The sequence below is a fragment of the Nerophis ophidion genome, linkage group LG28 (assembly GCF_033978795.1).
Source record: "Nerophis ophidion isolate RoL-2023_Sa linkage group LG28, RoL_Noph_v1.0, whole genome shotgun sequence".
NCBI classification, from domain to species: domain Eukaryota; kingdom Metazoa; phylum Chordata; class Actinopteri; order Syngnathiformes; family Syngnathidae; genus Nerophis; species Nerophis ophidion.
In genome coordinates this window covers 32881654-32905049 of record NC_084638.1, presented here as the reverse complement: position 1 = coordinate 32905049, position 23396 = coordinate 32881654, and the positions used below count along the sequence as shown (strand labels likewise).

At 42.4% G+C, this 23396-nt stretch overlaps 1 protein-coding gene across 2 annotated transcripts; it reads left to right on the top strand.

The window, feature by feature from the left end:
• The first annotated feature begins 306 nt into the window (after window positions 1-306).
• Window positions 307-23159, top strand: dars2 (aspartyl-tRNA synthetase 2, mitochondrial). 2 transcript variants are annotated; one of them, XM_061891483.1, is made up of 17 exons: window positions 307-731; window positions 2696-2795; window positions 2863-2929; window positions 3012-3113; window positions 3173-3268; window positions 4872-4995; window positions 5066-5112; window positions 5578-5684; window positions 6750-6819; window positions 6883-7062; window positions 13129-13236; window positions 14625-14687; window positions 17817-17969; window positions 18037-18255; window positions 19108-19218; window positions 21634-21709; window positions 21827-23159. In XM_061891483.1, the coding sequence occupies exons 1-17, from the start codon at window positions 521-523 to the stop codon at window positions 22003-22005; spliced, it is 2013 nt and encodes a 670-aa protein (XP_061747467.1). In that variant the 5' UTR covers window positions 307-520; the 3' UTR covers window positions 22006-23159. The 2 variants fall into 2 exon arrangements, with proteins under 2 accessions (XP_061747467.1, XP_061747468.1); XM_061891484.1 differs by lacking the exon at window positions 13129-13236.
• The last annotated feature ends 237 nt before the right edge of the window (window positions 23160-23396 follow it).

Sequence of the window (23396 nt, the reverse complement as noted above, 5' to 3'; positions counted from 1 at the left end):
AGGATGTGGTCCTCCTAATAATCATGTGCCATAACACTCACACCCGGTAGAGGCTGCTGGCGGTTGTATTTGCGAATATAGTCCGAAGAAGAAGAAAATGGAAGAATCCACATTTGTCAGAGGGGGGCCTTTGAACAGCGGGTTGTTGGCTTTTAAATTATATCATTGATCTGGAAGTCTTTTAACATAAATATGTACCTAAAAGATTAAATAAATAACAAATACCTGTCATTATTTTCAACTAGCGTCACTGTTAAACAAGACATTAAAGTGACACAGACCACAGAAAGACACCGGATGTAAATGGTGGATGCCGGAAGTGTTCAATGCAGTCATGTTTGTCCTTTAACAACAATTCAAACAACTGCAAACATTGAGTCACAAAATGGTTTTTATGCGTGTGAGAAATGTTTTCAACATCTCTTGACGCAAGACACGAACTTTCTCTAACTTTTTTATTTTTTTTACCAAGAGGCATCTGATCTCGTCGCCAATTGTTGTGGATAATTGTTGCGTCATCATGGCTGCAAGATGCATGTTTGTGCTGCAGAGAATCTTAGGAGCTCACAGAGGTGCAACTCAGGTGCTGCAGAGAAACTTAGGAGCTCACAGAGGTGCAACTCAGGTGCTGCAGAGAAACTTAGGAGCTCACAGAGGTGAGAGTCAAGTTGGGAGAGTCAGACACATGAGCTGCTCTGGCGACGTGCACCTGTCCCAGCCTACTATCACAGGTATGATAGCCTACTATCACAGGTATGATAGCCCACTATCACAGGTATGATAGCCCACTATCACAGGTATGATAGCCTACTATCACAGGTATGATAGCCTACTATCACAGGTATGATAGCCTACTATCACAGGTATGATAGCCTACTATCACAGGTATGATAGCCTACTATCACAGGTATGATAGCCTACTATCACAGGTATGATAGCCCACTATCACAGGTATGATAGCCTACTATCACAGGTATGATAGCCTACTATCACAGGTATGATAGCCTACTATCACAGGTATGATAGCCTACTATCACAGGTATGATAGCCTACTATCACAGGTATGATAGCCTACTATCACAGGTATGATAGCCTACTATCACAGGTATGATAGCCCACTATCACAGGTATGATAGCCCACTATCACAGGTATGATAGCCTACTATCACAGGTATGATAGCCTACTATCACAGGTATGATAGCCTACTATCACAGGTATGATAGCCTACTATCACAGGTATGATAGCCTACTATCACAGGTATGATAGCCTACTATCACAGGTATGATAGCCTACTATCACAGGTATGATAGCCTACTATCACAGGTATGATAGCCTACCATCACAGGTATGATAGCCTACTATCACAGGTATGATTGCCTACTATCACAGGTATGATAGCCTACTATCACAGGTATGATAGCCTACCCCCACAGGTATGATAGCCTACTATCACAGGTATGATAGCCTACTATCACAGGTATGATAGCCTACTATCACAGGTATGATAGCCTACCATCACATGTATGATAGCCTACTATCACAGGTATGATAGCCTACTATCACAGGTATGATAGCCTACTATCACATGTATGATAGCCTACTATCACAGGTATGATAGCCTACTATCACAGGTATGATAGCCTACTATCACAGGTATGATAGCCTACTATCACAGGTATGATAGCCTACTATCACAGGTATGATTGCCTACTATCACAGGTATGATAGCCTACTATCACAGGTATGATTGCCTACTATCACAGGTATGATTGCCTACTATCACAGGTATGATAGCCTACTATCACAGGTATGATAGCCTACTATCACAGGTATGATAGCCTACTATCACAGGTATGATAGCCTACTATCACATGTATGATAGCCTACTATCACAGGTATGATAGCCTACTATCACAGGTATGATAGCCTACTATCACAGGTATGATAGCCTACTATCACAGGTATGATAGCCTACTATCACAGGTATGATAGCCTACTATCACAGTTATGATAGCCTACTATCACAGGTATGATAGCCTACTATCACAGGTACTTCACATGCATGATCATATCTTGATTTGATTTGCACAACTCTACCTTTCATAGGCCTCCTTTTGGCCAGCTGACCAAATATCAACATTTTTAATTTAATTGACTTCAGTACTTGCTGCTCAACTTATTGTGTCACCAAACACAAAGTTATTTGAAGTCAGCATACATTTTACAGCAGAAAGTCTAACTACTAAAAACCCAATGTTAGTAAAGTAAATAAGACCTGCTATTTAGTTGCAAATCCTTGCATCCTAATTTTCTTACAATTTAACAAGACAAAGTTGTCAAATGAAATGAAAGCAAGTGTTAATCACAAAGTTTATGATGAAGGCTTAGGTCAGGCTGATTCCAAAATTAAATATGAATCAAATATACTGCCGAAGAAGGGACTTGAACAATACATGTCTGTATGAATACATAGTAATACAGTTAATTCTAATGAAATAATTGATAATAAATCCTCCAGATGAAAATGAAATGTGGACTTAATATGTCATTTTTTCATTAGTTTTGGGTTTATGGTTGTATTGAAGTCATTTGACAAGACAACATTGTACAGAAGTTGCTAGAAAAAGGCCAGTTGTGTACAGCCAGCATGTGTGATAGCTTTTGAAGTAAGGAGGTGGCTTTGATCTGCGCAGGTAGCAGCTCTCTGTCCTTCCGAAGTCACACCTGTGGACAGCTGAGACGCCAGCATGTGGGAGAGAAGGTCACGCTCTGTGGTTGGGTCCAGTACCTCAGGTGAGGTGCGTCCTTCTTTTCCTCGGACGGGAGCTTGGAAAATGACCTTTTCCCCGTCTTTAAACAGACAAGACCTGTTCGTCATTCTTCGAGATTTCAGCGGCTCCACCCAAGTTCTCATACCTCAGGAGGAAGTAAGTGTAAAGAGTGGATGCTGACTGAACATGTTTGGACTTAGCTGTGACCAGGTTGTGTTGTGTTTTCTGCTGTTCCAAGTCTGCGCGCCACCTGAAAGGAGTCCTGTGCAGCCTCACGGCTGAGTCCGTGGTCAAAGTTGCAGGGACCGTCAGACTACGGCCACCAGGACAGGAGAACAAGGTGCCTTCAAAATGTCTTGGATAACAAGCAGTGAGTGTTTATTGCTGAGTTTGTCACAGGGGATGCCGACAGGAGACATCGAAGTCCTCGCCGAGGACGTGGACGTCTATAACACCTGCCGCAAGTTGCCCTTTGAATTGAAAGACTTTGTCAAAGTAAGTTTGGATATTCTTTTGCTGCCACGGAAACATGACAAATGTTCAATTAATAACATCTATAATAATGCAATTAGGAATTTGAGCTCAAGTTTCACTTTTTCATCTCATGACACGTAACTGTGGTGCATTCAAGGACCCTTGATGTAGAAAGTCTGACTAGTTTCTAGACACAAGGAAGGTTTAACCCCCAGGAGATGCAATATCATTCTTATAATAATAATAAGAAAGTTCTGTACAGGTTCCACTTTTTCATTTCATAGACTGTGGAACTGTGGTGCATTCAAGGACCCTTGATGTAAAAAGTCTGACTAGTTTCTAGACACAAGGAAGGTTTAACCCCCAGGAGATGCAATATCATTCTTATAATAATAAGAAAGTTATGTACAGGTTCCACTTTTTCATTTCATAGACTGTGGAACTGTGGTGCATTCAAGGACCCTTGCTGTAAAAAGTCTGACTAGTTTCTAGACACAAGGAAGGTTTAACCCCCAGGAGATGCAATATCATTCTTATAATAATAAGAAAGTTCTGTACAGGTTCCACTTTTTCATTTCATAGACCGTGGAACTGTGGTGCATTCAAGGACCCTTGATGTAAAAAGTCTGACTAGTTTCTAGACACAAGGAAGGTTTAACCCCCAGGAGATGCAATATCATTCTTATAATAATAATAACAAAGTTATGTACAGGTTCCACTTTTTCATTTCATAGACTGTGGAACTGTGGTGCATTCAAGGACCCTTGCTGTAAAAAGTCTGACTAGTTTCTAGACACAAGGAAGGTTTAACCCCCAGGAGATGCAATATTATTCATATAATAAGAAGAAAGTTATGCACAGGTTCCACTTTTTCATTTCATAGACTGTGGAACTGTGGTGCATTCAAGGACCCTTGCTGTAAAAAGTCTGACTAGTTTCTAGACACAAGGAAGGTTTAACCCCCAGGAGATGCAATATCATTCTTATAATAATAATAACAAAGTTATGTACAGGTTCCACTTTTTCATTTCATAGACTGTGGAACTGTGGTGCATTCAAGGACCCTTGCTGTAAAAAGTCTGACTAGTTTCTAGACACTAGGAAGGTTTAACCCCCAGGAGATGCATTATCATTCTTATAATAATAATAACAAAGTTTTGTACAGGTTCCACTTTTTCATTTCATAGACTGTGGTGCATTCAAGGACCCTTGATGTAAAAAGTCTGACTAGTTTCTAGACACAAGGAAGGTTTAACCCCCAGGAGATGCAATATCATTCTTATAATAATAAGAAAGTTATGTACAGGTTCCACTTTTTCATTTCATAGACTGTGGAACTGTGGTGCATTCAAGGACCCTTGATGTAAAAAGTCTGACTAGTTTCTAGACACAAGGAAGGTTTAACCCCCAGGAGATGCAATATTATTCATATAATAATAAGAAAGTTATGCACAGGTTCCACTTTTTCATTTCATAGACTGTGGAACTGTGGTGCATTCAAGGACCCTTGACACAAGTTTGACACAGAGTCATCACTAGTTTTTAAAGACTCCGCTTTAGGGTGGCCCAGAATCTTCCCCAGCGCCCCCCGGCCATGATCATAAATTCTGTTTCTTTGGTCCAGAAATCGGAGTCGTTGCGCCTGCGGTTTCGTTACCTGGACCTGCGCTCGTCCAACCTGCAGAAGAACCTGCGACTGAGGTCCCAGCTGGTGATGAAGATGAGAGAATATCTCTGCTACAAGCACGGTCATTGCACACCTTCTACCTGCTCAGCTTCTTTCCAACATCCTGGATTGACGTCCTCTTCTTCCTGCAGGTTTTGTTGACGTAGAAACGCCGACTCTGTTTAAAAGAACACCTGGGGTAACCATCACTTAGTTGATGTCTCTTACTTTGCCAACTAAGTAGTATCACACCTGCACCACGATAGTCTTCTATGGCTCATCGTCGTGTAATTATCATGTTTGCCTGTGATTTATTTACTATTTTAAAACTGCAATTCAACACAGGCTGCACTTTGAATTCACCTTTTTGCCAAATATGTCAAAAGTCTTTTAAATTAGGTTGGCTGTTTCGCCGCTAGCTTGATGCTAAGATACAATGGACAACCCCATTGACAGGCTAAGGAGAATTAGCATGGAGATTGTTATTAAGGAATACAATCGAGGTAAAATGGCAAATACATTCTCCTCACAGAAAGTCATCAGGGCTCAGTAAAATTAATTTGCATTGATGTATTTTATATTGTAGTTGCTCCCCCAAGGATGTCAGTCTGTGGCTTGACATTCCAAGCATTTATTAGTCGGGATTTTTCTTTGGCTTTTGCAGGGAGCTAAAGAGTTTGTGGTTCCCTCCAGAGAACCAGCTCGTTTCTACTCGCTCCCTCAGAGTCCTCAGCAGTTCAAACAGCTCTTGATGGTGGCAGGAATTGACAGGTGGGAACTCAGTCCTTCTCATTCTTTATTACATTCTCATTAAGGACCCTAAACCTTACAGCTGGGGTTCTAATCCTCCACTCTAATAATATCACCGGATTAATAATCTTTCTCTTGATTTTAAATAACTATATCTGAGGTACTTACAGTTGCCAAACCTCTCCAATGATATAAAAGCATGTTTTCATGACACATATTATTATCAAGGCTTAGGTCAGGCTGATTGCAAAAGTAAATACTCATCAAATATATCACAAAAGTAGGAACTCCTAAAAACTGATGAAAAATATATTTACATACAATTATTAGGTGCTACAACAAATACATTTCAAATAAATTAATAATATATGTTTCTCAAATAAAAATCATCCAATAGACTCATACAAAATATAAACATTTATTGACATTTATGACAATGGCTTTACAACTTACAAACAATTTTATGCAAAATGAATGTATTCAAATAAAGTTAGTATTAATAATAATCATAATATGTATGTTTCTTAAAAAAAGTGTCAATAAAAGTAAAGCGCAAATGAAAATACAGCTTCACCCAAATCCTCATCATTTTTGCGCTACATGACTTTAGCTCCAAACTTCTTTGATATTCTCCTTACTGCCACAAGTGGTGGAAAAGTGTATTACAACTGCATTTCTTGGTGGCGCCCTAGAGCCGCGGTGTCCAAACTACAGCATCTTTAATTCAAGATGAATACCAATCTGGTGTTTTCAAATCAACTTTCAATGTCTGAAAATCTTCTTGCTGCGACTGTGCCGCCATGTTGTGGACAACGTTAGTAAAAGTAGTACAGCACAGCGTTTATCTGTACGGCCAAATCCAAACAACCTTCCCTAGTCATGGTGCATTAAAAACCAATCACACATTACACAAGCTGCTCACTGAACTTTGTGCATGTCGACACGCCATAGAACATTCAAAGTAACCCCCATCTATTACAATGCATGATGGGTAAAATGTCCCGGTTGTATATATTGTCATGTAATGAAAATAATGAAAGGCATTATATTTGTAGCTCGTTCAAATGTGTGCTGCCATTGTTTCAGGTACTTCCAGGTTGCACGGTGCTACCGTGACGAAGGCTCCAGACCCGACCGCCAGCCTGAGTTCACCCAAGTAGGGAGCAAGAACCCACAACAAAATACACTACTTTCACTGACTGCTTTTTATCTCTCTCAGCTGGACATAGAAATGTCTTTTGTGGAGCAGGCGGGAATCACATCTCTGGTGGAGGGTTTGCTGCAGTACTCCTGGCCTGCGGACAAAGGCGGCCTCACGCTTCCCTTCCCAACTATGAGCTACCAAGAGGCCATGAGGGACTACGGCGTGGACAAACCCGACACCAGGTTTGGCATGAAGGTCAGTTCCTACCTTTTCACTTTTAATACATTTGCAAACAAATCTTTTTTAATGTCCGCATTATGGGGTATTGTGTGTAGAATTTTGAGGACAAACATTTATCATATATTTTTTTAATTTTACATTTGTTTATTGAATTCTTTGGACAAAACAGAAATACAATACATCCATCCATCCCTTTTCTACCGCGTGCTGGCGCCTATCTCAGCTACAATTTGGGCGGAAGGCGATGTAAACCCTGGACAAGTCGCCACATCATCACAGAAATACAATGCAGTACAAATCAAATGTTCTCACCCAGCCAGAAATAACAATCCCAATCAGTCAAATAAGTAGAAGTGTGTATTGCTGCAGACACACACAACTGTCAAATAAGTAGAGACACACAACTGTCAAATAAGTAGAGACACACAACTGTCAAATAAGTAGAGACACGCAACTGTCAAATAAGTAAAGACACGCAACTGTCAAATAAGTAGAGACACACAACTGTCAAATAAGTAGAGACACACAACTGTCAAATAAGTAGAGACACACAACTGTCAAATAAGTAGACACACAACTGTCAAATAAGTAGAGACACACAACTGTCAAATAAGTAGACACACAACTGTCAAATAAGTAGAGACACACAACTGTCAAATAAGTAAAGACACGCAACTGTCAAATAAGTAGAGACACACAACTGTCAAATAAGTAGAGACACACAACTGTCAAATAAGTAGACACACAACTGTCAAATAAGTAGAGACACGCAACTGTCAAATAAGTAAAGACACGCAACTGTCAAATAAGTAGAGACACACAACTGTCAAATAAGTAGAGACACACAACTGTCAAATAAGTAGACACACAACTGTCAAATAAGTACAGACACACAACTGTCAAATAAGTAGAGACACGCAACTGTCAAATAAGTAAAGACACACAACTGTCAAATAAGTAGAGACACACAACTGTCAAATAAGTAGAGACACACAACTGTCAAATAAGTAGACACACAACTGTCAAATAAGTACAGACACACAACTGTCAAATAAGTAGAGACACGCAACTGTCAAATAAGTAGAGACACGCAACTGTCAAATAAGTAGAGACACGCAACTGTCAAATAAGTAGAGACACACAACTGTCAAATAAGTAGAGACACGCAACTGTCAAATAAGTAGAGACACACAACTGTCAAATAAGTAGAGACACGCAAGTGTCAAATAAGTAGAGACACGCAACTGTCAAATAAGTAGAGACACGCAACTGTCAAATAAGTAAAGACACACAACTGTCAAATAAGTAGAGACACACAACTTTCAAATAAGTAGAGACACACAACTGTCAAATAAGTAGAGACACACAACTGTCAAATAAGTAGAGACACACAACTGTCAAATAAGTAGAGACACACAACTTTCAAATAAGTAGAGACACACAACTGTCAAATAAGTAGAGACACACAACTGTCGAATAAGTCGAGACACACAACTGTCAAATAAGTAGAGACACACAACTGTCAAATAAGTAGAGACACACAACTGTCAAATAAGTAGAGACACACAACTGTCAAATAAGTAGAGACACACAACTGTCAAATAAGTAGAGACACACAACTGTCAAATGAGTAGACACACAACTGTCAAATAAGTACAGACACACAACTGTCAAATAAGTAGAGACACGCAACTGTCAAATAAGTAAAGACACGCAACTGTCAAATAAGTAGAGACACGCAACTGTCAAATAAGTAGAGACACGCAACTGTCAAATAAGTAGAGACACACAACTGTCAAATAAGTAGAGACACACAACTGTCAAATAAGTAGAGACACACAACTGTCAAATAAGTAGAGACACACAACTGTCAAATAAGTAGAGACACACAACTGTCAAATAAGTAGAGACACACAACTGTCAAATAAGTAGAGACACACAACTGTCAAATAAGTAGAGACACACAACTGTCAAATAAGTAGACACACAACTGTCAAATAAGTACAGACACACAACTGTCAAATAAGTAGAGACACGCAACTGTCAAATAAGTAGAGACACGCAACTGTCAAATAAGTAGAGACACGCAACTGTCAAATAAGTAGAGACACACAACTGTCAAATAAGTAGAGACACGCAACTGTCAAATAAGTAGAGACACACAACTGTCAAATAAGTAGAGACACGCAAGTGTCAAATAAGTAGAGACACGCAACTGTCAAATAAGTAGAGACACGCAACTGTCAAATAAGTAAAGACACACAACTGTCAAATAAGTAGAGACACACAACTTTCAAATAAGTAGAGACACACAACTGTCAAATAAGTAGAGACACACAACTGTCAAATAAGTAGAGACACACAACTGTCAAATAAGTAGAGACACACAACTTTCAAATAAGTAGAGACACACAACTGTCAAATAAGTAGAGACACACAACTGTCGAATAAGTCGAGACACACAACTGTCAAATAAGTAGAGACACACAACTGTCAAATAAGTAGAGACACACAACTGTCAAATAAGTAGAGACACACAACTGTCAAATAAGTAGAGACACACAACTGTCAAATAAGTAGAGACACACAACTGTCAAATGAGTAGACACACAACTGTCAAATAAGTACAGACACACAACTGTCAAATAAGTAGAGACACGCAACTGTCAAATAAGTAAAGACACGCAACTGTCAAATAAGTAGAGACACGCAACTGTCAAATAAGTAGAGACACGCAACTGTCAAATAAGTAGAGACACGCAACTGTCAAATAAGTAGAGACACACAACTGTCAAATAAGTAGAGACACACAACTGTCAAATAAGTAGAGACACACAACTGTCAAATAAGTAGAGACACACAACTGTCAAATAAGTAGAGACACGCAACTGTCAAATAAGTAGAGACACACAACTGTCAAATAAGTAGAGACACACAACTGTCAAATAAGTAGAGACACGCAACTGTCAAATAAGTAGAGACACACAACTGTCAAATAAGTAAAGACACACAACTTTCAAATAAGTAGAGACACACAACTGTCAAATAAGTAGAGACACACAACTGTCAAATAAGTAGAGACACACAACTGTCAAATAAGTAGAGACACACAACTGTCAAATAAGTAGAGACACACAACTGTCAAATAAGTAGAGACACACAACTGTCAAATAAGTAGAGACACACAACTGTCAAATAAGTAGAGACACACAACTGTCAAATAAGTAGAGACACACAACTGTCAAATAAGTAGAGACACACAACTGTCAAATAAGTAGAGACACAACTGTCAAATAAGTAGAGACACACAACTGTCAAATAAGTAGAGACACACAACTGTCAAATAAGTAGAGACACACAACTGTCAAATAAGTAGAGACACACAACTGTCAAATAAGTAGAGACACACAACTGTCAAATAAGTAGAGACACACAACTGTCAAATAAGTAGAGACACACAACTGTCAAATAAGTAGAGACACACAACTGTCAAATAAGTAGAGACACACAACTGTCAAATAAGTAGAGACACACAACTGTCAAATAAGTCGAGACACACAACTGTCAAATAAGTCGAGACACACAACTGTCAAATAAGTCGAGACACACAACTGTCAAATAAGTCGAGACACACAACTGTCAAATAAGTCGAGACACACAACTGTCAAATAAGTCGAGACACACAACTGTCAAATAAGTCGAGACACACAACTGTCAAATAAGTCGAGACACACAACTGTCAAATAAGTCGAGACACACAACTGTCAAATAAGTCGAGACACACAACTGTCAAATAAGTCGAGACACACAACTGTCAAATAAGTCGAGACACACAACTGTCAAATAAGTCGAGACACACAACTGTCAAATAAGTCGAGACACACAACTGTCAAATAAGTCGAGACACACAACTGTCAAATAAGTCGAGACACACAACTGTCAAATAAGTCGAGACACACAACTGTCAAATAAGTCGAGACACACAACTGTCAAATAAGTCGAGACACACAACTGTCAAATAAGTCGAGACACGTAACTGTCAAATAAGTCGAGACACGCAACTGTCAAATAAGTCGAGACACGCAACTGTCAAATAAGTCGAGACACGCAACTGTCAAATAAGTCGAGACACGCAACTGTCAAATAAGTCGAGACACGCAACTGTCAAATAAGTCGAGACACGCAACTGTCAAATAAGTCGAGACACGCAACTGTCAAATAAGTCGAGACACGCAACTGTCAAATAAGTCGAGACACGCAACTGTCAAATAAGTCGAGACACGCAACTGTCAAATAAGTCGAGACACGCAACTGTCAAATAAGTAGAGACACGCAACTGTCAAATAAGTCGAGACACGCAACTGTCAAATAAGTAGAGACACGCAACTGTCAAATAAGTCGAGACACGCAACTGTCAAATAAGTCGAGACACGCAACTGTCAAATAAGTAGAGACACGCAACTGTCAAATAAGTAGAGACACGCAACTGTCAAATAAGTAGAGACACGCAACTGTCAAATAAGTCGAGACACGCAACTGTCAAATAAGTCGAGACACGCAACTGTCAAATAAGTCGAGACACGCAACTGTCAAATAAGTCGAGACACGCAACTGTCAAATAAGTCGAGACACGCAACTGTCAAATAAGTCGAGACACGCAACTGTCAAATAAGTCGAGACACGCAACTGTCAAATAAGTCGAGACACGCAACTGTCAAATAAGTCGAGACACGCAACTGTCAAATAAGTCGAGACACGCAACTGTCAAATAAGTCGAGACACGCAACTGTCAAATAAGTCGAGACACGCAACTGTCAAATAAGTCGAGACACGCAACTGTCAAATAAGTCGAGACACGCAACTGTCAAATAAGTCGAGACACGCAACTGTCAAATAAGTCGAGACACGCAACTGTCAAATAAGTCGAGACACGCAACTGTCAAATAAGTCGAGACACGCAACTGTCAAATAAGTCGAGACACGCAACTGTCAAATAAGTCGAGACACGCAACTGTCAAATAAGTCGAGACACGCAACTGTCAAATAAGTCGAGACACGCAACTGTCAAATAAGTCGAGACACGCAACTGTCAAATAAGTCGAGACACGCAACTGTCAAATAAGTCGAGACACGCAACTGTCAAATAAGTCGAGACACGCAACTGTCAAATAAGTCGAGACACGCAACTGTCAAATAAGTCGAGACACGCAACTGTCAAATAAGTCGAGACACGCAACTGTCAAATAAGTCGAGACACGCAACTGTCAAATAAGTCGAGACACGCAACTGTCAAATAAGTCGAGACACGCAACTGTCAAATAAGTCGAGACACGCAACTGTCAAATAAGTCGAGACACGCAACTGTCAAATAAGTCGAGACACGCAACTGTCAAATAAGTCGAGACACGCAACTGTCAAATAAGTAGAGACACGCAACTGTCAAATAAGTAGAGACACGCAACTGTCAAATAAGTAGAGACACGCAACTGTCAAATAAGTAGAGACACGCAACTGTCAAATAAGTAGAGACACGCAACTGTCAAATAAGTAGAGACACGCAACTGTCAAATAAGTAGAGACACGCAACTGTCAAATAAGTAGAGACACGCAACTGTCAAATAAGTAGAGACACGCAACTGTCAAATAAGTAGAGACACGCAACTGTCAAATAAGTAGAGACACGCAACTGTCAAATAAGTAGAGACACGCAACTGTCAAATAAGTAGAGACACGCAACTGTCAAATAAGTAGAGACACGCAACTGTCAAATAAGTAGAGACACGCAACTGTCAAATAAGTAGAGACACGCAACTGTCAAATAAGTAGAGACACGCAACTTTCAAATAAGTAGAGACACGCAACTGTCAAATAAGTCGAGACACGCAACTGTCAAATAAGTAGAGACACACAACTGCACTTCCCAATGGCCTCAACATGGTGCAGAAATACACAAAAGGCTCATCAACCACCCACAATACATTTAATTTCCGAATAAGACTAAGAAAAGAAGTGCTGTGAATACTTTGGCCTGACTTTGTATGAAATATAATCCTCACATATTTCTCTTGCTGTTGTGTCCAGTTGATGGACGTCAGAGACATTTTCCTGTCGGCAGACATCAGCTTCTTCAAATCAGCCGTCAGCCAACCAGGAAGCTCCGTTTTGGCCGTGTGTGTGTCTGCTGGAGCAGTAAGAAGCAACACATTACATTTTAAATGTGTGTGTGTGTCTGCTGGAGCAGTAAGAAGCAACACATTACATTTTAAATGTGTGTGTGTGTCTGCTGCAGCAGTAAGAAGCAACACATTACATTTTAAATGTGTGTGTGTGTGTGTCTGCTGGAGCAGTAAGAAGCAACACATTACATTTTAAATGTGTGTGTGTGTGTCTGCTGGAGCAGTAAGAAGCAACACATTACATTTTAAATGTGTGTGTGTGTCTGCTGGAGCAGTAAGAAGCAACACATTACATTTTAAATGTGTGTGTGTGTCTGCTGGAGCAGTAAGAAGCAACACATTACATTTTAAATGTGTGTGTGTGTCTGCTGCAGCAGTAAGAAGCAACACATTACATTTTAAATGTGTGTGTGTGTGTGTCTGCTGGAGCAGTAAGAAGCAACACATTACATTTTAAATGTGTGTGTGTGTGTCTGCTGGAGCAGTAAGAAGCAACACATTACATTTTAAATGTGTGTGTGTGTCTGCTGGAGCAGTAAGAAGCAACACATTACATTTTAAATGTGTGTGTGTGTCTGCTGCAGCAGTAAGAAGCAACACATTACATTTTAAATGTGTGTGTGTGTGTCTGCTGGAGCAGTAAGAAGCAACACATTACATTTTAAATGTGTGTGTGTGTGTCTGCTGGAGCAGTAAGAAGCAACACATTACATTTTAAATGTGTGTGTGTGTCTGCTGGAGCAGTAAGAAGCAACACATTACATTTTAAATGTGTGTGTGTGTCTGCTGCAGCAGTAAGAAGCAACACATTACATTTTAAATGTGTGTGTGTGTGTCTGCTGGAGCAGTAAGAAGCAACACATTACATTTTAAATGTGTGTGTGTGTCTGCTGCAGCAGTAAGAAGCAACACATTACATTTTAAATGTGTGTGTGTGTCTGCTGGAGCAGTAAGAAGCAACACATTACATTTTAAATGTGTGTGTGTGTCTGCTGCAGCAGTAAGAAGCAACACATTACATTTTAAATGTGTGTGTGTGTCTGCTGGAGCAGTAAGAAGCAACACATTACATTTTAAATGTGTGTGTGTGTCTGCTGCAGCAGTAAGAAGCAACACATTACATTTTAAATGTGTGTGTGTGTCTGCTGGAGCAGTAAGAAGCAACACATTACATTTTAAATGTGTGTGTGTGTCTGCTGGAGCAGTAAGAAGCAACACATTACATTTTAAATGTGTGTGTGTGTCTGCTGGAGCAGTAAGAAGCAACACATTACATTTTAAATGTGTGTGTGTGTCTGCTGGAGCAGTAAGAAGCAACACATTACATTTTAAATGTGTGTGTGTGTGTCTGCAACACATTACTTCCCACTTTTCTAACATGCTTCTTTGTCTTGCCTACAGGAAGTATTGACTGCTAAAGATGTGGAGGAACTGAAGCAGGTGTCAAAGACTCACTTTCACCAGGCGAGACTTTGGTAGGGATGACTAGTGTTCATGTTTGAGCCGAGACGGTACCTAATCATGGTACCTCTTCATGGTACCTGTTCATGGTACCTCTTCATGGTACCTAATTATGGTACCTCTTCATGGTACCTGTTCATGGTACATCTTCATGGTACCTGTTCATGGTACCTGAGAGTTTTTTGTGTATGTTAATAAACAGTAATTGTTGTTGATAATAACATTTAATTTTTTAATGTAATATTGAAAAATGAGCTGATTATGATAACTGTATTTTTTTATTTTCTTTTATTACACATTAGAGTATCATTTGCAATGAAGTTGTACTTCCAAGATATATTAGATGGTAGTACTCTGTAGACCAGGGGTGTCCAGATGGTAGTACTCTGTAGACCAGGGATGTCCAGATGGTAGTACTCTGTAGACCAGGGGTGTCCAGATGGTAGTACTCTGTAGACCAGGGGTGTCCAGATGGTAGTACTCAGTAGACCAGGGGTGTCCAGATGGTAGTACTCTGTAGACCAGGGGTGTCCAGATGGTAGTACTCTGTAGACCAGGGGTGTCCAGATGGTAGTACTCTGTAGACCAGGGGTGTCCAGATGGTAGTACTCTGTAGACCAGGGTGTCCAGATGGTAGTACTCTGTAGACCAGGGGTGTCCAGATGGTAGTACTCTGTAGACCAGGGGTGTCCAGATGGTAGTACTCTGTAGACCAGGAGTGTCCAGATGGTAGTACTCTGTAGACCAGGGGTGTCCAGATGGTAGTACTCTGTAGACCAGGGGTGTTAGTACTCTGTAGACCAGGAGTGTCCAGATGGTAGTACTCTGTAGACCAGAGGTGTCCAGATGGTAGTACTCTGTAGACCAGGGGTGTCCAGATGGTAGTACTCTGTAGACCAGGGGTGTCCAGATGGTAGTACTCTGTAGACCAGGGGTGTCCAGATGGTAGTACTCTGTAGACCAGGGGTGTCCAGATGGTAGTACTCTGTAGACCAGGGGTGTTAGTACTCTGTAGACCAGGAGTGTCCAGATGGTAGTACTCTGTAGACCAGAGGTGTCCAAATGGTAGTACTCTGTAGACCAGGGGTGTCCAGATGGTAATACTCTGTAGACCAGGGGTGTTAGTACTCTGTAGACCAGGAGTGTCCAGATGGTAGTACTCTGTAGACCAGGGGTGTCCAGATGGTAGTACTCTGTAGACCAGGGGTGTCCAGATGGTAGTACTCTGTAGACCAGGGGTGTCCAGATGGTAGTACTCTGTAGACCAGGGGTGTCCAGATGGTAATACTCTGTAGACCAGGGGTGTTAGTACTCTGTAGACCAGGAGTGTCCAGATGGTAGTACTCTGTAGACCAGGGATGTCCAGATGGTAGTACTCTGTAGACCAGGGGTGTCCAGATGGTAGTACTCTGTAGACCAGGGGTGTCCAGATGGTAGTACTCTGTAGACCAGGGGTGTCCAGATGGTAATACTCTGTAGACCAGGGGTGTTAGTACTCTGTAGACCAGGAGTGTCCAGATGGTAGTACTCTGTAGACCAGGGATGTCCAGATGGTAGTACTCTGTAGACCAGGGGTGTCCAGATGGTAGTACTCTGTAGACCAGGGGTGTCCAGATGGTAATACTCTGTAGACCAGGGGTGTTAGTACTCTGTAGACCAGGAGTGTCCAGATGGTAGTACTCTGTAGACCAGGGATGTCCAGATGGTAGTACTCTGTAGACCAGGGGTGTCCAGATGGTAGTACTCTGTAGACCAGGGGTGTCCAGATGGTAGTACTCAGTAGACCAGGGGTGTCCAGATGGTAGTACTCTGTAGACCAGGGGTGTCCAGATGGTAGTACTCTGTAGACCAGGGGTGTCCAGATGGTAGTACTCTGTAGACCAGGGGTGTCCAGATGGTAGTACTCTGTAGACCAGGGGTGTCCAGATGGTAGTACTCTGTAGACCAGGGGTGTCCAGATGGTAGTACTCTGTAGACCAGGGGTGTCCAGATGGTAGTACTCTGTAGACCAGGGGTGTCCAGATGGTAGTACTCTGTAGACCAGGAGTGTCCAGATGGTAGTACTCTGTAGACCAGGGGTGTCCAGATGGTAGTACTCTGTAGACCAGGGGTGTCCAGATGGTAGTACTCTGTAGACCAGGGGTGTCCAGATGGTAGTACTCTGTAGACCAGGAGTGTCCAGATGGTAGTACTCTGTAGACCAGGGGTGTCCAGATGGTAGTACTCTGTAGACCAGGGGTGTCCAGATGGTAGTACTCTGTAGACCAGGGGCGTCCAGATGGTAGTACTCTGTAGACCTGGGGTGTCCAGATGGTAGTACTCTGTAGACCAGGGGTGTCCAGATGGTAGTACTCTGTAGACCAGGGGTGTCCAGATGGTAGTACTCTGTAGACCAGGGGTGTCCAGATGGTAGTACTCTGTAGACCAGGGGTGTCCAGATGGTAGTACTCTGTAGACCAGGGGTGTCCAGATGGTAGTACTCTGTAGACCAGGGGTGTCCAGATGGTAGTACTCTGTAGACCAGGAGTGTCCAGATGGTAGTACTCTGTAGACCAGGGGTGTCCAGATGGTAGTACTCTGTAGACCAGGAGTGTCCAGATGGTAGTACTCTGTAGACCAGGGGTGTCCAGATGGTAGTACTCAGTAGACCAGGGGTGTCCAGATGGTAGTACTCTGTAGACCAGGGGTGTCCAGATGGTAGTACTCTGTAGACCAGGGGTGTCCAGATGGTAGTACTCTGTAGACCAGGGGTGTCCAGATGGTAGTACTCTGTAGACCAAGGGTGTCCAGATGGTAGTACTCTGTAGACCAGGGGTGTCCAGATGGTAGTACTCTGTAGACCAGGGGTGTCCAGATGGTAGTACTCTGTAGACCAGGGGTGTCCAGATGGTAGTACTCTGTAGACCAGGAGTGTCCAGATGGTAGTACTCTGTAGACCAGGGGTGTCCAGATGGTAGTACTCTGTAGACCAGGGGTGTCCAGATGGTAGTACTCTGTAGACCAGGGGTGTCCAGATGGTAGTACTCTGTAGACCAGGGGTGTCCAGATGGTAGTACTCTGTAGACCAGGGGTGTCCAGAGGTTTGCAGCACGTGGTGCCCAATAAGAGCAAAGTGGTTTCTCTGGTCCCAAGGAGGTGAGTGTGGTGCTGGTCCGAGCTGACGGAACACTGAAGTCTCCCCTGAAGAAGCTGCTGGCGGACTCGGTGACTGATGCCTTGTTGGAGAAGACCAGAGCCCAGCCTGGAGACCTGCTCCTGATAGCTGCTGGTCCTACTCACACTGTGGTAAGAGACTCTGGGAGGGATCCTGGAGAGTGAGGCTTTGGACTAAACATGACTGTTGCCATGGCAGCAACCACTGCTGGGTAGTCTTCGTTTGAGGTGTGCAGATCTCCTGGAGTCTCACGGCTCTTCAGTCCGTGACCCTTCAAGCTTCCACTTTCTGTGGGTTGTGGATTTCCCTCTCTTCCTGCCTAAGGGGGAGGATCCTGAGCAGCTTGAGTCTGCCCATCATCCATTCACTGCTCCAGTGGCAGAGGACGCAGCCCTGCTCTACACACAACCTCAGCAGGTAGGTCTTCTAGCTCACCTACTAACCTCAGCAGGTAGGTCTTCTAGCTCACCTACTAACCTCAGCAGGTAGGTCTTCTAGCTCACCTACTAACCTCAGCAGGTAGGTCTTCTAGCTCACCTACTAACCTCAGCAGGTAGGTCTTCTAGCTCACCTACTAACCTCAGCAGGTAGGTCTTCTAGCTCACCTACTAACCTCAGCAGGTAGGTCTTCTAGCTCACCTACTAACCTCAGCAGGTAGGTCTTCTAGCTCACCTACTAACCTCAGCAGGTAGGTCTTCTAGCTCACCTACTAACCTCAGCAGGTAGGTCTTCTAGCTCACCTACTAACCTCAGCAGGTAGGTCTTCTAGCTCACCTACTAACCTCAGCAGGTAGGTCTTCTAGCTCACCTACTAACCTCAGCAGGTAGGTCTTCTAGCTCACCTACTAACCACAGCAGGTAGGTCTTCTAGCTCACCTACTAACCTCAGCAGGTAGGTCTTCTAGCTCACCTACTAACCTCAGCAGGTAGGTCTTCTAGCTCACCTACTAACCTCAGCAGGTAGGTCTTCTAGCTCACCTACTAACCTCAGCAGGTAGGTCTTCTAGCTCACCTACTAACCTCAGCAGGTAGGTCTTCTAGCTCACCTACTAACCTCAGCAGGTAGGTCTTCTAGCTCACCTACTAACCTCAGCAGGTAGGTCTTCTAGCTCACCTACTAACCTCAGCAGGTAGGTCTTCTAGCTCACCTACTAACCTCAGCAGGTAGGTCTTCTAGCTCACCTACTAACCACAGCAGGTAGGTCTTCTAGCTCACCTACTAGCTGCTCGACTTCCTTCTTCACCAGCTGGGCTTTTTGCCTCCCCAGGTGCGTGGTCAGCACTATGACCTGGTCTTGAACGGCTGGGAGATCGCAGGAGGATCCATTCGGATCCATAACGCTTCTCAGCAGCTTCACATCTTGAAGAATATTCTCAAGGTAAAACACCTATAATGAAGACAACACATGATGTAAGTGTCTATATTAGTCAACATGACTTTAAAAGTCTTATATAAGTGTTATAAAGAAGACAACACATGATGTAAGTGTCTATATTGGTTAAAATGACTTTAAAAGTGTTAGACTTAGTCCTCCCCCTGTCAGGTGTCACTACCATATAAGAGTGTAAGAAGTACACATCTGCATCAGACTCTCTCCTAATTGACATGACATAAATGTACATCAACTTAGAACAAATAACAACTTTATAAACTATTTAGTTTGTAACAGAGAAGATTTCAAGTGCATCAATTTGCCTGAAATAAAACAATTCCTAATTTTAATCCTACATTTTTTGAAGGCCGATTCAAACCATTTGATAGTGAAAATGAAAAAAAGTGAATAAATAAAAAAGAATGAATTATGTTGAGCAACATTAATGAAGGAGCAGAGTAGAAGATAATAGATGGAGCTTGTTTTTATTTAAAAATGAGGATTAAAGACAACAATGAAGACTTTTTTAAAGTGGCTGTGATGCACCATACTGATAAAGGTGTGGTGTCTAATATCCACAACAGTTGAAGTGATGATAAAGGTGTGGTGTCTAATATCCACATCAGTTGAAGTGTTGATAAAGGTGTGGTGTCTAATATCCACATCAGTTGAAGTGTTGATAAAGGTGTGGTGTCTAATATCCACATCAGTTGAAGTGATGATAAAGGTGTGGTGTCTGATATCCACATCAGTTGAAGTGATGATAAAGGTGTGGTGTCTAATATCCACATCAGTTGAAGTGATGATAAAGGTGTGGTGTCTAATATCCACATCAGTTGAAGTGTTGATAAAGGTGTGGTGTCTAATATCCACATCAGTTGAAGTGATGATAAAGGTGTGGTGTCTGATATCCACATCAGTTGAAGTGATGATAAAGGTGTGGTGTCTGATATCCGCATCAGTTGAAGTGATGATAAAGGTGTGGTGTCTGATATCCGCATCAGTTGAAGTGATGATAAAGGTGTGGTGTCTGATATCCACATCAGTTGAAGTGATGATAAAGGTGTGGTGTCTGATATCCGCATCAGTTGAAGTGATGATAAAGGTGTGGTGTCTGATATCCACATCAGTTGAAGTGATGATAAAGGTGTGGTGTCTAATATCCACATCAGTTGAAGTGATGATAAAGGTGTGGTGTCTGATATCCACATCAGTTGAAGTGATGATAAAGGTGTGGTGTCTGATATCCGCATCAGTTGAAGTGATGTGCTGGACAAAATGTGATGTTGAGTGACCTTCACAGTTGATATGGATGAGTGACTGAGTGACCTTCACAGTTCATATGGATGAGTGACCTTCACAGTTGATATGGATGAGTGACCTTCACAGTTGATATGGATGAGTGACTGAGTGACCTTCACAGTTGATATGGATGAGTGACTGAGTGACCTTCACAGTTGATATGGATGAGTGACCTTCACAGTTGATATGGATGAGTGACTGAGTGACCTTCACAGTTGATATGGATGAGTGACCTTCACAGTTGATATGGATGAGTGACTGAGTGACCTTCACAGTTGATATGGATGAGTGACCTTCACAGTTGATATGGATGAGTGACTGAGTGACCTTCACAGTTGATATGGATGAGTGACTGAGTGACCTTCACAGTTTATATGGATGAGTGACCTTCACAGTTGATATGGATGAGTGACTGAGTGACCTTCACAGTTGATATGGATGAGTGACCTTCACAGTTGATATGGATGAGTGACTGAGTGACCTTCACAGTTGATATGGATGAGTGACTGAGTGACCTTCACAGTTGATATGGATGAGTGACCTTCACAGTTGATATGGATGAGTGACTGAGTGACCTTCACAGTTGATATGGATGAGTGACTGAGTGACCTTCACAGTTGATATGGATGAGTGACCTTCACAGTTGATATGGATGAGTGACTGAGTGACCTTCACAGTTTATATGGATGAGTGACCTTCACAGTTGATATGGATGAGTGACTGAGTGACCTTCACAGTTGATATGGATGAGTGACCTTCACAGTTGATATGGATGAGTGACTGAGTGACCTTCACAGTTTATATGGATGAGTGACCTTCACAGTTGATATGGATGAGTGACTGAGTGACCTTCACAGTTGATATGGATGAGTGACCTTCACAGTTGATATGGATGAGTGACTGAGTGACCTTCACAGTTGATATGGATGAGTGACTGAGTGACCTTCACAGTTGATATGGATGAGTGACCTTCACAGTTGATATGGATGAGTGACTGAGTGACCTTCACAGTTGATATGGATGAGTGAGTGAGTGACCTTCACAGTTGATATGGATGAGTGACTGAGTGACCTTCACAGTTGAAATGGATGAGTGACTGAGTGACCTTGACCTGCCCAGGAGGATCCCAGTCTTCTTTCTCACCTGCTGGAGGCTCTGGACTCGGGAGCGCCCCCCCATGGTGGCATCGCCCTTGGTAAGTAAGATGAAGGACAATTGACCAGCTGGTCCTCATCAGGGTCCTGCTTCAAAAAGAGAACTAGAAAGCCAAAGTAGTGCCGCGCTACAAACCCAAAGCTCTTTTATTTTGTAGGTTTGGACCGGCTGGTGTCCATCCTGGTGGGCGCCTCCAGCATACGTGATGTCATAGCCTTCCCCAAGTCCTTCCGAGGTCGCGACCTCATGAGCGGCGCCCCACACGCGCTGTCGGAGGAGGAGCTGAAGTGGTACCACATAGCAGTGGACCACCCAGGAGGAGCTGGTACCACCTAGCAGTGGACCACCCAGGAGGAGGTGGTACCACCTAGCAGTGGACCACCCAGGAGGAGGTGGTACCACCTAGCAGTGGACCACCCAGGAGGAGCTGGTACCACCTAGCAGTGGACCACCCAGGAGGAGCTGGTACCACCTAGCAGTGGACCACCCAGGAGGAGGTGGTACCACCTAGCAGTGGACCACCCAGGAGGAGCTGGTACCACCTAGCAGTGGACCACCCAGGAGGAGCTGGTACCACCTAGCAGTGGACCACCCAGGAGGAGCTGGTACCACCTAGCAGTGGACCACCCAGGACCAGCAGGACAAGACCACACGTGCAGATTTGGAAAGAAGACTTTAATGGCACCCAGAGACTTAGACAAACACTGATCATAAATCCTGCAGTGGCTCTGTCAACAACACAAACAAAGTAGAGCAGGTGAACATCATGAACTACCTGCTTTTAGGAAAGAGCTGACCTTCACACAAAGAGGAGCACGGTGACCTGGACTTCTGTTCTCGCTGGCAAACTTTGCTTCAAAATGTGCAGTTTAGAGTCTGTGGCTGTTGAAATGCTCTGTTTCTGCAATCGCATCATTTTTTTCTTTTCTCCTTGTTTCATTTTTGTAGCTGTATGTAGAAATTGCGCCACTGAAACGTCAGCTGTTTGCATCACTTATGTGCTCTTTCAACATCTTTTGTGGTATTTCATGTTTTTTCTCTTCTTTTCATGTGTTTGTTTACTTTATTTCTTGTGGACCCCCATTGTGGGATAAATCAAGACCATCCTATCTTGTGGACCCCCATTGTGGGATAAATCAAGACCATCCTATCTTGTGGACCCCCATTGTGGGATAAATCAAGACCATCCTATCCTAACTCCGGCAAGACACTTACATTTGTGTGGCAACATTGGGGTCTTTTTGAAAGTTCATTTCACTGAAGCACACGAGTAGTTTATGTTTGAAAGTTCATTTCACTGAAGCACACGAGTAGTTAATGTGACGAATCAAAATGCAGAAATGTGATTTGAAAATAATGCTTTGTCAGCACTGGTAAGTACGTTCTTTCACTTGAGACTTCACATGGCATGTACCTTTATTTGATTGCATTCATTTAAGGTAGTGTCATCAATTTATGAATATCCAACACAAATATAATTATAACCTATATTTTCTCTTCATATATGTTTATTATATATGTGTATATATTTTTAAATTATCCTCTCATTTTAAACTAGGTTTTTAGGCCATCTCCATGCAGCCAAAATGAGTTTTTCTAACCTGTAAACTTTTCAAAAAGTTTAAATTTAAGAGTTTGAATAGAGAATCGTGTTGAATCAAGAATCGATCCCGAATCGAATCGTCACCCCAGGAATCGGAATGAAATCGACTTTTTATCGATGATGA